The sequence below is a fragment of the Stegostoma tigrinum genome, chromosome 9 (assembly GCF_030684315.1).
Source record: "Stegostoma tigrinum isolate sSteTig4 chromosome 9, sSteTig4.hap1, whole genome shotgun sequence".
In the NCBI taxonomy this organism is placed as follows: Eukaryota; Metazoa; Chordata; class Chondrichthyes; order Orectolobiformes; family Stegostomatidae; genus Stegostoma; species Stegostoma tigrinum.
This window is the reverse complement of record NC_081362.1, coordinates 18,402,926-18,416,383: the sequence shown is the minus strand read 5'-3', so window position 1 is coordinate 18,416,383 and position 13,458 is coordinate 18,402,926. Positions and strand designations below refer to the sequence as shown.

The following is a 13,458-nucleotide window of genomic DNA, read 5'->3' as shown; positions in this document are numbered from 1 at the left end:
TCCCACACAATGGTGTGTACACACACAAAACGCATGTTGGGCACAGGAAAAAAGTTCACCTAAAGCCTTAGGCTCTGGGTGGAAGGAGAGGGCTAGCTGGTACTAATTTATTGCAAACATTAATTCACATATTTTGAGTGTATTTCATGCACCTAAAAATCAGAATTGTTTAATTTTCAGGTGCCTGTAATAAATTCATCCTCTTCTAAATGAAGAAGAAAAATGAACAATGAAATCTGTATGGATTATTTCAGCAGTCAGACAGGATGCTTTAATATTACTTTGTGGTTAGTAGTACCTTTGGCAATAATGCAGCAACTTAATCAGTCAGTTCTCTACTAGCCTCTTTGGTATGTCTGACCATGTTTTAATTAATCACTCTTTAATGGGTCTCTGACCAATAACTTGGATAATGGGAAAACTGAAGCCAATTGTGATTTCTTTGGCTTTTCCATATATATGGCACATTGAAGGTGCAATGTGTTGAGCTGGCTCAGTGCATAGTACTTGCAGTATTGAAGCAGAAGCTTCCTTAGACTTGTGCAAAAAATCCAGGCTGACATCTCCAGTGTAGTACACAAGGAGCTTGATGAGTCATATTTTAGATGAGACTGCTCTTATACTTGGATAACAAAGATCCTGTGGGCATTATTTCGAAAGGCAGTTAGATTTTCTGCTGTGTTCTGACCACATTTATCACTCAACCAACATCATTGAAACAGTTGAATAAAGGCAAAATACTGCTGATACTGGAAACTGGCAACAAACACAGAGAGCACTTAAGAAACTCAGCATCTGTGGCGAGAGAAACGGAATTAAAGTTTCAAATCTGGTATGACTCTTTTATCGGAAGTTCAGTACAAGTCTTCTTCATGTAAGTGGCTTGATTAGTAAGTTTGCAGATGACATGAAAATTGGTGGAGCTGTCAAAGGATTCAACAGGCTACAGATCAGCTGGAAAACTGGTGGAAAAATGACAGACAGAGTTTACTCCAGATAAGTATGAGGTGATATATTTTGAGAGGTCAAATGCAAGAGGAAAGTATACAGCAAATGACAGGATCCTTAGGAGTATGGGTATACAGAGGGATCATTGGGTGCAAGTTCATAGCTCCCTGAAAGTGGCAACATATGTGGATAAAGTGGTAAAGAGGTGTAGGGCTTGCTTGCCTTCATTGATCAGGACGTTGAGTATAAACGTTGACTGTATAAAATGTGTAAAACTTTAGTCAGGCCACATTTGGAACAGTGTGTGCAGTTCTTGTCACGTCACTACAGGAAGGATGTGAAGGATTTTGAAGGGGTGCAAATAGGTTTATCAGGTTATTGCAGGATTGGATTGGATTAGCTAAAAGGAGAGTTGGACAAACTTGGATTGTTTTCACTAGAGCATGGAAGGCGAAGGGCAACCTGGTAGAAGTCTATAACATCACGAGAGACATGGATAGGGTGGATAGTTGGAGTCTTTTTCCCAGGATGGAAATGTCAAATAGCAGGGGACATAGTTTAAGATGAGAGGGAGAAAGGTTAAAGGAGATGTGCAAGACATTTTTTTTATGCGGAGAGTGATGCATGCCTGGAATACATTGCTGGGGAGGTGATAGAAGCAGATATGATAGCAATGTTTGATTCACATGTAGATAGATACACATGCAGGCAGAGAATGGAGGGATATAGATCACGTGCAGGCAGATGGGATTAATTTACAATGGCATCAAGATTGGCACACACATGCTGGGCCGAAGCACCTGTTCCAGTGCTATACTGTTTTATATTCTGTGCTCAGTTCTGAAGAAGACTCATGTCAGAGTTGAAGCATTAACTCTGCTTCTCCCTTTCAGATGCTGCCAGACGGTGCTGAATTTTAGATTAGATTGGATTAGATTAGATTTCCTACAGTGTGGAAACAGGCCCTTCGGCCCAACAAGTCCACACCGCCCCTTGAAGCATCCCGCCCAGACCCATCCCCCTATAACCCACACACCCCTGAACACTATGGGCAATTTAGCATGGCCCATCCACCTAGCCTACACATCTTTGGACTGTGGGAGGAAACCGGAGCACCTGGAGGAATATTGCATTTGTTGTGATTAAAGACAGGCGGCAGAAAAGAAAAAGTGCTATTTTTCATTTGTTAAGGTCATCTTAAAGATTGTCAATGACCAGCTCATACAGCCTTCCACAGCAGCACAGTCAAAACTTACTAATTTTTACAACAGCAGAGAATCTGTGAATCTGTTTGCAATTAGCTGGGTTAGAATATCTGGTCCCCTGACCTCACATCCCAACTTGTATGGGATTTGCCAACAAGCGATCGGGAGGCAACCATTCACAAACCTCATTAAAATATTAGGCTATTTAAATTAGAACTCAAGAGCAAACTACAGAATAGGCATCCAAATGGTGATACCGTTATGCAACTCCAATAAAGTCAAATTTCATCACCAGAGATTCCACTTTCAATTATGTATTTGGGGCCTCATTTGCCAAACAGAATCTGTTTCTGCTTTGCCGATTGAAAAAAGTAGTCTGTGTGTTTCCGGGCTTGGTTGGAAACCTGGGATTTTCTCACTTATTCAGCCTTTTTCTGGGAAAGTACACACAAGTAGGGTAGTGAACTTCTTTATTTACAAATATCAAGTGGCTTGTTAACGATCCATAATCCATGGCTTGAAATTGGCTGCTATTACTCCAAGCATGATCTCAGGAAATATTCCACAGTCCTACCTTCCCTTCATTTGATTACCATCTGGCTCTACTAGAAACAGGCAATTTTCTCAGTTTTCCAACATGAAAGGAAATACCGACAATTTGATTTTATGAACCAGTAGAATAATTTGTATGAACCAATGAGTTTCATTTATATTCCCTTAGTACCTATAAAGTGTAGTACATTTGCCCTAGAGTAAACATCACAAGCCAGTTCCCAAGAACATTATCAAGTTGAGTTTGACACTGAGCCTCATAAAGAGATGTATGAAGGCCTGACAACCAAACGACTCATTTTCTGAACCATTTTTTACCTACTTTTCTGCAGGTTGTAAGAGGATTGATGTGAAACACTTAAGCTGGAGTGACATAGAGTCTGCTATCGCCGTTGTCTTCTCCTGTTTAGGAATCCTAGCCACCATGTTTGTTACCCTTATCTTCGTGTTGTACAGGGACACGCCGGTGGTCAAGTCTTCGAGCCGTGAGCTCTGCTACATCATCCTGGCTGGTATCTTCCTGGGCTACATCTGTCCGTTCACGTTGTTGGCCAAGCCAACCTTAGCCTCCTGCTACTTTCAGAGGATCCTGGTTGGGCTTGCTGCTGCCATGTGTTACTCTGCCTTGGTGACTAAGACCAACCGTATTGCCAGGATCCTGGCTGGTAGCAAGAAGAAGATCTGTACTCGCAAGCCAAGGTTCATGAGTGCATGGGCTCAGTTGGTGATTGCTTCCATCTTGATCAGCGTCCAGTTGACCATAGTAGTCACACTGTTGATCCTCGAGCCCCCAACTCCAGTCCTCTCCTACCCCAGTATCAATGAGGTTTTCCTAATCTGCAACACAAGCAACCTGGGCGTTGTAGCCCCTCTGGGGTACAATGGGCTTCTCATTATGAGTTGCACCTACTACGCCTTCAAGACAAGGAACGTTCCCGCAAATTTCAATGAAGCCAAATACATAGCATTCACCATGTACACTACATGCATCATATGGCTTGCCTTCGTCCCCATCTACTTTGGCAGCAACTACAAGATTATTACCACCAGTTTTTCGGTCAGCTTAAGTGTGACAGTAGCTCTGGGCTGCATGTTCACTCCAAAGATCTACATCATCATCGCCAAGCCAGAACGCAATGTCCGTAGCGCCTTCACCACCTCTGATGTTGTGCGCATGCATGTAGGCGATGGGAAAGCTGCCTGCAGATCCAACAGCTTGCTTGATATGTTTAGGAGGAAGAAAACCATGTCTGGCAATGCAAGGTAAGCAGCTCCAGGTACGAACTGTTCTGTGTCCGGTAAGTGCCACTTGGAATCTTGTGATCAAGAATTGGCAGGCCCATTCATTTCATGAATGTAACCATCCCTTGCCATGCTCAGCTGACGGTGTGACCTCTTTGTGTTTCCTTCCATGCTAGAGATTCAATGAATGTACAGCACTGTAAGTGGTTATTGTTCTGGATTGGTTGTTCCAGAAGTTGAGAGGTCAAGTCCCGTCATGCTGAATTAGGAAATCGGCATTTGACCAATTGTCTAAAACTTACAGCTTCTTTTAAAAACCCACTTGTTCACCAATGTCTTCAAATACGGGCACCCATTTCCCCTACCTACTCACCTATATATGACCCTAGTCATGGATGATGGGATGCTTATTGCCTGCTGACGACCACGTTTGGTCTACATCTCAAAAAATAACGAGTCATAGAGTCAGATAGCACAGAAACAGGCTTCCGATCCAGCCAATTCATGCCTACCCTAATCACACCTGCCTGCGCTTGGCCCATATTCCTCCAATCTTCTCTTACTCATGTATTTATCCAAATGTCTTTTAAACATTGTAACTGTACCCACATCCATCACTTCCGCTGGAAGTTCACAAGAAACACTGTCTGTGTAAAAACGTTGCCGCTCATTTTTTAAATCTTTCTCCACTTACCTTAAAAATACGCCCCCTAGTTGTGAAATTCTCCAACGCTAGGGAAAAGACACCTGCCATTCACCTAATCTATACCTGTCATGATTTTATAAACCTCTGCAAGGGCACCACTCAATCTGCAATGCTCCAGTGAACTAAGTCCCAGCCTATCCTAACCAGCTTCTCCTTATAAATTCAACCCTCCATTCCCAGCAACATCCTGCACAATCTTTTCTGAACTCTTTTCAGCTTAATAATATCCTTCCTGTAACAGGGCAACCAGACTGAGGCCTCACCAATGTCCTGTACAACCTCAACACGACGTTCCAATTCTATACTCAAAGATCTGAGCAATGACGGCAAGCGTGCTAAACACCTAATGACAAAATCAGTAGAACTTTACAGTGCAAACAAAGTTCAATGTGGTCCCAGTGCCACTGGGAAGACATCTGACTTACTTGTATCTCCAGTGTCTGTCTCCCCGTGAAACTCACATCCTCACCACCAGTGACATCTTTTCAATTTCCCAAGCAAGGTGCTCCATTTTAAATTTGTCTGGTTAATGATCTCCATCCCAACTATTCCCTGTGGCAAAGCATTCCATGCTCCTGCACCCCTCTGTGAACAAACTTCTCCTTTCTTTCTCTTAATGTCTATTTTGAGTTAATAACCCTAACATAATTGCCTCCCAACCACTGCAAATAGCTTTTACTTATTCTTTCTTTCTAAACTCCGTAATTTAAGGAAAAGTTCCTTTAAATTGTTCCTCAAACTTCTTTACTGCTATAGAAATCATCTGTGTCTTAAGTTTCACTTCCTCAACAGCACATCCCAAGGAATGTTCACTTTGCTAACAACTTTCCATTGGGAAAATTGCAAATGATTTCTCTATATGCATTGCTATTAGGCAAGGTTCCACACCAGGAGGTGAACATTTGTCCTCTAGCAACCATATTACTGACCTATCCCAAAACATTGCTAAATTGTTCCTATCTTTAGCAGAATAAGACTTGCCTTTTGGCTAGATAAAGTTGATGACACTGTTTCAATTTTAAGCCAGTCAGTTTTCTCCCCTCTCCAATTCTCTGTGACCAACTCTTTGCCTGATACTCAAATACAATACTCATGAAATGTCCCCAGTTTCTCAATGTGGACCACATACCCGCACACACATAATATTCAACAGAGTGACACAGTCTCCTATTAATGCTTCGATGCCATTGTTTGAAAGATTTCTCTGAATTTGCTTGACAAGACTCAAACATCTGAGCAGAATAAATGCCAATGGTGTGCACAAGGCTCAGGGAAAGGCCTGACTCAGACTCCCCTCAGTTGAACCTGCAGCTTTACTTACATTCACATTTACTGTGATCCATGTCCAGGTCCTAGAGATTTCAACAGCCCTTTCGCTAATTCTCATGTATCGAGAAAATTACAAGAGAGCAATCATAACCAGCCTTGTATATTCACACTTTGTGAAATAAAGCACCTGGCTGAACATTATCCAACCTCATTTTACCTATTGTTCTATCAGTCCAACTTTGGAAAACCTAATAGAGAGATGACATGCAAAAGACATGAATATCTGGTTCACATCACAAGAGGGAGCAGTTCATGCACCCTGAGTTATAACATTAGATGGCTCAATGTGCTTATCCTGGGCAAGCCCCTAAATGAGTTACTCAGGCCACTTCCAGAGTGATGAATTCACTTTCGCAACAGAAACATTAAATGTGCTCTAGGTTTTTGAGAAGATTTGTAGCTCGGGTTGTTGATGCAATTGTTGACTTGCTTGCCGAGCTGGTAAGTTTGTTTGCAAATGTTTCGTCACCCTGCTAGGTAATATGATCAGTGTGCCTCCATTGAAGCATTGGTGTCCTGTTGCTTTTTGTGTCTTGGTTTGCTGGGGTGAGTGGCATCACTTCTGGATTTGTTTCTTAGTGGCTGGTAGATGGGATCCAGCTCTACATATTTATTAATGGAGTTCCAGTTTGAGTGCCAGGCCTCCAGGAGTTCTCATGCATGTCTTTGCTTGGTTTGTCCTAGGATGGCCACGTTGTCCCATTCGAATTGCTGTCCCCTTTGTCCATGTGTATTGAAATGAGTGATTGTTGGTCATGGCTCTTGGTAGCTGGTTGGTATTCATGAATCCTGAAGGCTAGTTTCCTTCTAGTCTGCCCTATGTAATGTTTTTGGCAGTCTTTACATGGTATCTTGTGAATAGTGGCGTTTCTGTTAGTTGTGGTTGTCCAATCCTGTACTCTCATCAGTAGCTGTCAATTTGTGGGCTACCAAGATTCCTAGGGGGTGGAGTAATCCGGTGGTCTTTTCAGCTATGCTCTTGATGTATGGAAGGGTGACGAGTGTCTCTGGACATGTTGTGCCTTCCTGTTGTAGTCTATCGTGTAGGTATGGACGGACTACACTTTTCAGGTAACTGTTGTTTCTAAAGACACTGTATAACTGTCCTTCCTCAGCTTTGCGTAGCTCTGGGTTGCTGCAGTATGTTGTAGCTCACTTGAACAGTGTTTTGTGGGTATTGGGATGATTACTATTGTAGTCCTGTTCCATACTCAAGGACGAAATATTTGTGAACAAACTTACAAACTTGGTAAGCAAGTCAACAACTGCCTGAACTAAGTAATCCACACTACAGCAGGGCTAAGATATAAGCTACAAATTACACCTGAAAAGCTTGGCAAACTACATTTTGTATTATCATTGTAACATTGTAATCTAAATAATGACACGTGGCCAGTAACTGCCACATCATACAAATTGCAGTTTTATTTGCCACTAGCTTGTATTTCTTCCTCAGGAGGTAACATCCTGAGACTAATTTCTTTGCTTACATACACAATGGTATACAACGCAAGGAAGATGTGGAATCAGAGCAGGGGATAAGTCAATGGCTTTTGATGCCCTTTCTGGAGAATACTCTTGAGCATCCTTCCATGCAAGAACATAGAAGCAATCGGGAAAAAGTAATGATGTGGACATTTCCCAAGCTCAGGAGAAGTACCATCCTACTCCACAGTGTATTTCTCTTCTCACTCAAACAAGATGCAAAGTACCATGTAATACTGGCTCTGTTTGAAGGTTACAACCAGCACACCTGCAGTTGTTCCTTTTCTAACTTTGTAGAACTGGAAGAGTCTCCCAGCACCGTCAGTGGCCCAGGAGGAGACATCTCCTCAAGAACCCAGTGTCTTTCTCAGAAGTAGTTTTAAGGACCAACACAGCTAAACACATCCTCTGTTGAGCTGTAGGAGGCAGGACTAAGTAGAATCTTACAGGCCAGAAGGAAGCCTTCAGTCCAACATGGTTGTTTTGGCTCTTTGACAAAGACATCAAATTAGTCCTTCTCCTTCTATGGCCCTGTTAACTTCAGCTTTTCATCAATTTCCTTTTGATAATTAATACTAAATCTACTATCACGAACCTTTCAGGCAATAAATTCTGTTCTTAAGGTAATGGTTCTGAAAGACGTCATATTGAAGCATGCTTGAAGCTCCACACAATCAGATGATGTCGCAGTGATAGGCGATGAAGATGAATCCAGCATTAGGCCCTGACAAAGATAAATGTATCATGTCTGACTCCTGATAGTCTTTGACTAGTTAGGCTTTATTACAGTGTAAGTCATCCCCATTCCTATCATGCAAAAATCTATATCTTGTTGAGTACAGCTGGTGCCTCTTTTCAATAAGATTTATCCTGTCCTACTCCAATTTGGATAAGCCCTTAGGTTCAGAGAAAAGAGGATTGGTAGCAGCACTCTGCCCCAGCTACAAGCTGCTAGTGGCTGGTACCACAACGTAGGACAGAGCCCAAATCTTCATCCTTTCTCTTCATCTCCCGTTTGCTTCTTTTGTCAATTTGGTCAAATATCTGTGTCCACCGATTGTCATCTTCCTGCCAGTAGAAACAGGTTCTTCTCATTTACCCCACAGAATCCTTTACCGTTTGCCAACATTGGTTAGACATTTTACCGCACATTTGATTGCATGACCCACCAGTCATTTACCCCATCTCCAGTTTTGTTTAATGTCAAAGCAAACAAATAGGAAATCCATAAACAGGAAATCAGAGTTGCAAGCAAATTGAGTAATAGAGTAAAAATATAAGGAAGTACAGCTGTAATTATGTGCAACTTTAATCTGTATGTAGATTGTGCAAATCAATAACAATGAGATTGTAAGAGCTGCCAATTCTGGAGTCTGAGATAACAAGGTGCGGAGCTGGTTGAACACAGCAGGCCAGGCAGCATCAGAGGAGCAGGAAGGCTGACGTTTCGGGTCAGGACCCTTTTTCAGAAATGGGGGAGGGTAAGGGGGCTCTGAAATAAATAGAAAGGGGGGCGGTGATAGCAGTGGAGAGGATAGGTGGAAGAGAAGACGGATGGTCAAGGAGGCGGGGATGAAGCTAGGAAAGGTGAGAGTAGATAAGTGGTTGTAGAGATTGGTCAGTAAGGTGTGGGAGGAGCAGATAGGTGGAAGGAGTGGATAGGTGGGAGAGAAGACAGACAGGTCAAGTTGGCGGGGATGAGAGGGGGTTGCTGGTCTTGGGATGAGGTCAGGGGTGGATAGATTGACTTCATGACCTGTCTGTTTTCTCTCCCACCTATTTGCTCCACTATCTGCCTGCTATCACTGTCCCCCTCTTTATTTCAAAGCCCTCTCCACCTCCTCCATTTCTGAAGAAGGATCCCAATGCAAAACGTCAGCTTTCCTGCTCCTCTGATGCTGCCTGGCCTGCTGTGTTCCTCCAGCTCCACACTGTGTTAAATCAGTAACAATGCCTTTGCAGAGGAATTCCAGTAGTGTGCACAGGTTATTTTCTGGATCAATACATTGAGGAACCCACTATAAAACAGGTCACCCCAGATCTGGTATTATGTAATGAAAAGAAAATAGTTAGCAGTCTAGCCATGCGAGACATCTTCAGAAAGAGTGACCATGATATGATAGAATTTTTAATAAAGATGGACATTGTTGTAATTCATTCTGAGAACAAGGTCCTGAATTTTAAAAAGGAACCTACAATGGTACAAGGTGCGAGCTGGCTATGATAAATTGGGAAATTTTACTTAAAAGGGATGACGGTGAATTTACAATGGCACACATTTGAAGGTTGCATGGAGGAACTGAAATTATTTTTTATTCCCGTCTGGCATTGTGGATCAGTGGTTAGCACTGCTGCCTCACAGTGCCAGGGACCTGGGTTCAATTCCACCCTTGAGTGATTGTTTGCAGCTTTCAGATTCTCCCCGTGTCTGTGTTGATTTCTTCTGGGTGCTCCAGTTTTCTCGCACAGCACAAAGATGTGCATGTTAGGTGGACTGGCCATGCTAAATTGCCCATAGTGTTCAGGGATATGCAGGCTAGAGGGATTATCCATGGGAAATGCAGTGCGTTAGGGTAGGAAGGGTGGATCTGGGTGGGATGCTGTTTAGAGGGTCAGAGTGGTCTTGATGAGCCAAACAGTCTGCTTCCACACTGTAGGGATTCTATGAAATGATGGGAAAGGTGTCCCAACAAGGAAAGTTAAGAGTTCAGGGATGGACCAAAAAAAAGCAGCAGCCCTCAGAATTGGGAGCCGTTTAGATTTAGACAAAGGAATTGATTAAGGGGGTGGCAAATAGATTACAAGAGTAAGCTTGCAGGAACAGACAAACTGGTTTTCTAAGGTAGGCGAAGATCTTTCTTAAAGATTAGTGGAGACAAATGTAGGACCCTTACTGTCAGAAAAGGAGACATTATGATGAGGAACAAAGAGATGGCAGAACAATTAAATACATATCTTGGATCTGTCTTCACAAAGGAGGACATACATAACATCCTACAAATGTTGGAGATCACAGGAAATCAAGTACATTTAAAGAAATTGTGTTCAGGAAATTGATGGATTTGAGGGTGGTAAATCCCCAGGGACTGATAATCAACACCCCAAAGTACTTAATGAAGAGGCATTAGAAATGATGGCCATATTAGGTTATCTGTCAAGATTCTGCATATTCTGGATTGTTGTAGATTGAAGTATAGCTCATGTAACTCCACTATTTTAAAAAAGGAGATAGAGAGCAAACAGGGAATTATAGACCAATTAGCTTGACATCAGTAGTGGGGAAATTGTTGGAGTCTATTTTAAAGGCTTAATAGTAGACCATGTGAAAAACAGTTACAGGATCAGATAGAGTCAGCGTTAATTGACAAAAGGGAAACCACGCTTAACACATACTGCATTTTTTTTCAAGGATGTAACTATTAGAGTTGATAAGGGGAGGGCAGTGAATGTGGCTTACTTGGACATGCAGTAGACTTTTAATGAGGTCACATAAGGGATTAGCTTGTAGAAATAAAAGGCATGGTATTGGGGATGGTGTACTGCTATTTATAGAGAACTGGTTGGCAGTCAGGCAACAAACAGCAGGAATAAATGGATGTTTTTCTGAGTGCCAGGCAGCTCCCAATCGCCTGGACTCCAATCACACACAATATATATGAATGTTGTATATGAGAAAACTAAAGGAAATATCTCCATGTTTACAAACAATCCAAAGTGGGGTGGGATGGTGAGCTGTGAGGAGGATGCAGAGATGCTTCAGTGTGGTTTGGACGAGCTGAGTGGAGTTAGCAAATGCATGCTGAGTGAACTATGATATGGATAAATGTGAAGTTATCCACTTTAGTAGAAGGTGAGGAGATTCGAGTACAGGAGTAGGGAAGTCTTCCCACAATTATACAGGGCCTTGTGTGCAGTTTCAGTCTCCTGATATGACGAAGGATGTATCCCAGACTAATTTCTGGGATACAGGACTGATTTATGAAGAGAGATTGGATCGGTCAGGATTATGTTCATTGGACTTTGGAGGAATGAGGCGAATCACATAGAAACCTATAAAATTCTAACAGGAGTAGACCAGGTTAAATGCAGGAACAATGGTCCCAATAACTGGGGAGCTCCGAACCCGGGTCACAGTTTAAGGATACAGGGTAGTCCCTTTAGGACTCAGATGAGGAGAAATGTCTTCACCCAGAAAGTAGTGAGCATGAAGTTCTCTGTCACAGAAAGCGGTTGAGGCCAAAAGCCTCAGTGTTTTCAAGAAGAAGTTAAATATAGTTCTTAAGACTAAAAGGATTTTCAGGGGGATAGGAAGAAAACAGGAACAGGGTATTCAGCCATGATCATATTGAATGGCAGAGTGAGTTCAAAGGACTGAATGGCCTACTCCTGCTCCTATTTTCTATGTTCCTAAATCAAATCAACAGAAGCGAACCAGACACACAAAACATTATAATGCCTCTGTAGGATTTTTCTCCTGTATTGCTCCCAGCCATACCCTGGAAATTAATCTTTATTTCCCAGAGACTTCAGAACAACCCTAGCAGTTTGGCAACCCCAGAGCTGAATGAGTCAGTGCATAGTCAGCAGAACCAAATGATGATGCCAGAGGAGCAGCAGGTTCCTGATCCCTATTTTGAGGAGTTGCTTAAAGTTTGCAGGCTACATGAGAAAGGCAGGGGATTTAGAATTTCTGAGGTTGGTATTGTAACCATTCTATGTTTCTTTTGTATTCCCTTGCATTTGGAAGGAAAAGGCTGGTATAGACCAGCTGTTTAAAATATTATAGGTGTTCAATTAGGTAGATGAAAAGAAATCATTTTCTCTGATAGAACAACATAGAACAAAAGGAAAAATAAAACTAAAATTGCAACAAGGCCATGCGATAACAAGTTCAAGAAACACTTCTTTTAACACAGAGGATGAGTGACAAGCTGGATATCTCCTTCCCTGCAATCCATGCACCTTGACATCCCCCAGAAAAAAAAGCTGTTCTGCCTCGAAAAGTGAAATTGCTAAATGTTTGATAGAAAGAGCATCAAGTGGTATTGCATCAGTTTGGATAAATGGATTTAAGAGAACAATCAGTTATGATCAAATTGAACATAAGATCCGGCTTGAAGGGCTGAATGGACTCCTTTTATCTGAAGAAAGTCATTTTGCTGTCATTAATAGCCTTGGGAAAGTTAGCAGCATGATCCAGTTCTACCGACTTCTGGTGCTTTTCAATGGGACGGGATGATAGTTCTTGCCCTGTTGATTTTGCTATTTTTTTATATTAATGTATGTATCCACATTTTCAAAAAAGAACCAAAATTTGAAGTAACACAAATTAGAACTGTGATAAGACATACTGGCAAAATTAAATGTTAAACAGAGCCAGTTCCTGTCAGAATCACACTGAAGGGGCATTTGGAGATGGTGAGTGTTGAAGTCAGTCACCACCAACAGCATGAAATGGGCTGCTGGCGAATTGTAGTCTACTTCACACTACACACATCTTTTTTGTATCCAATGGAATATACACACATGCGCACACACACATTCATATATACTCAGACATACATGCATGCACACATGTAATAACCATGTTTATGTAAAGCCTTCTTTATCATCTCTGTGAAGATGGCTTCATCAGAACAGCTTGTTTTAAAAGACAAAGGAACATGTTGTAAAGTTAATAAGAGTTAAGAGTCAATGATGTGTTCCTTCCCCCCACCCTATGTCACACATGGAAACAAAATTAGGGAGTTTAGTGTGAACTAACAATCCAGAAAATGAAGGCAAACGTCGTTGTGACATTTTGAGAATTTATTTACGAAAAGCAATAAATCATTCAGCCCTTGAGAGCTTGCTCCACTATTCAATGTAATCATAGCCGATTGGTATCGACACTCCATTTACCCGCCTCTTTCCACAGCCCTGAATACTTTCACTCAGCAAAAATCACTGTTTCCCAGGTTTTAATTATGTTGGTCTTGTTAAGTTTTCAAA

At 41.9% G+C, this 13,458-nt stretch overlaps 1 protein-coding gene across 6 annotated transcripts in view; it reads left to right on the top strand.

The window, feature by feature from the left end:
* Positions 1–13,458, top strand: part of LOC125455041 (metabotropic glutamate receptor 1-like) — a 248,161-nt gene that overhangs the window by 213,713 nt on the left and 20,990 nt on the right. For 5 of the 6 annotated variants that reach the window (XR_007248131.2, XM_048536538.2, XM_048536541.2 and 2 more), the window contains exon 8: positions 3,038–3,968. Coding sequence is in view for 5 of the 6 variants with exons in the window: in XM_048536538.2 (XP_048392495.1) it covers positions 3,038–3,968 (931 nt within the window). In the remaining variant the exon portion in view is untranslated. Of the gene's footprint in view, positions 1–3,037; positions 3,983–13,458 lie in introns of all 6 variants that reach the window. The other variant, XM_048536542.2, reaches the window with a different exon arrangement.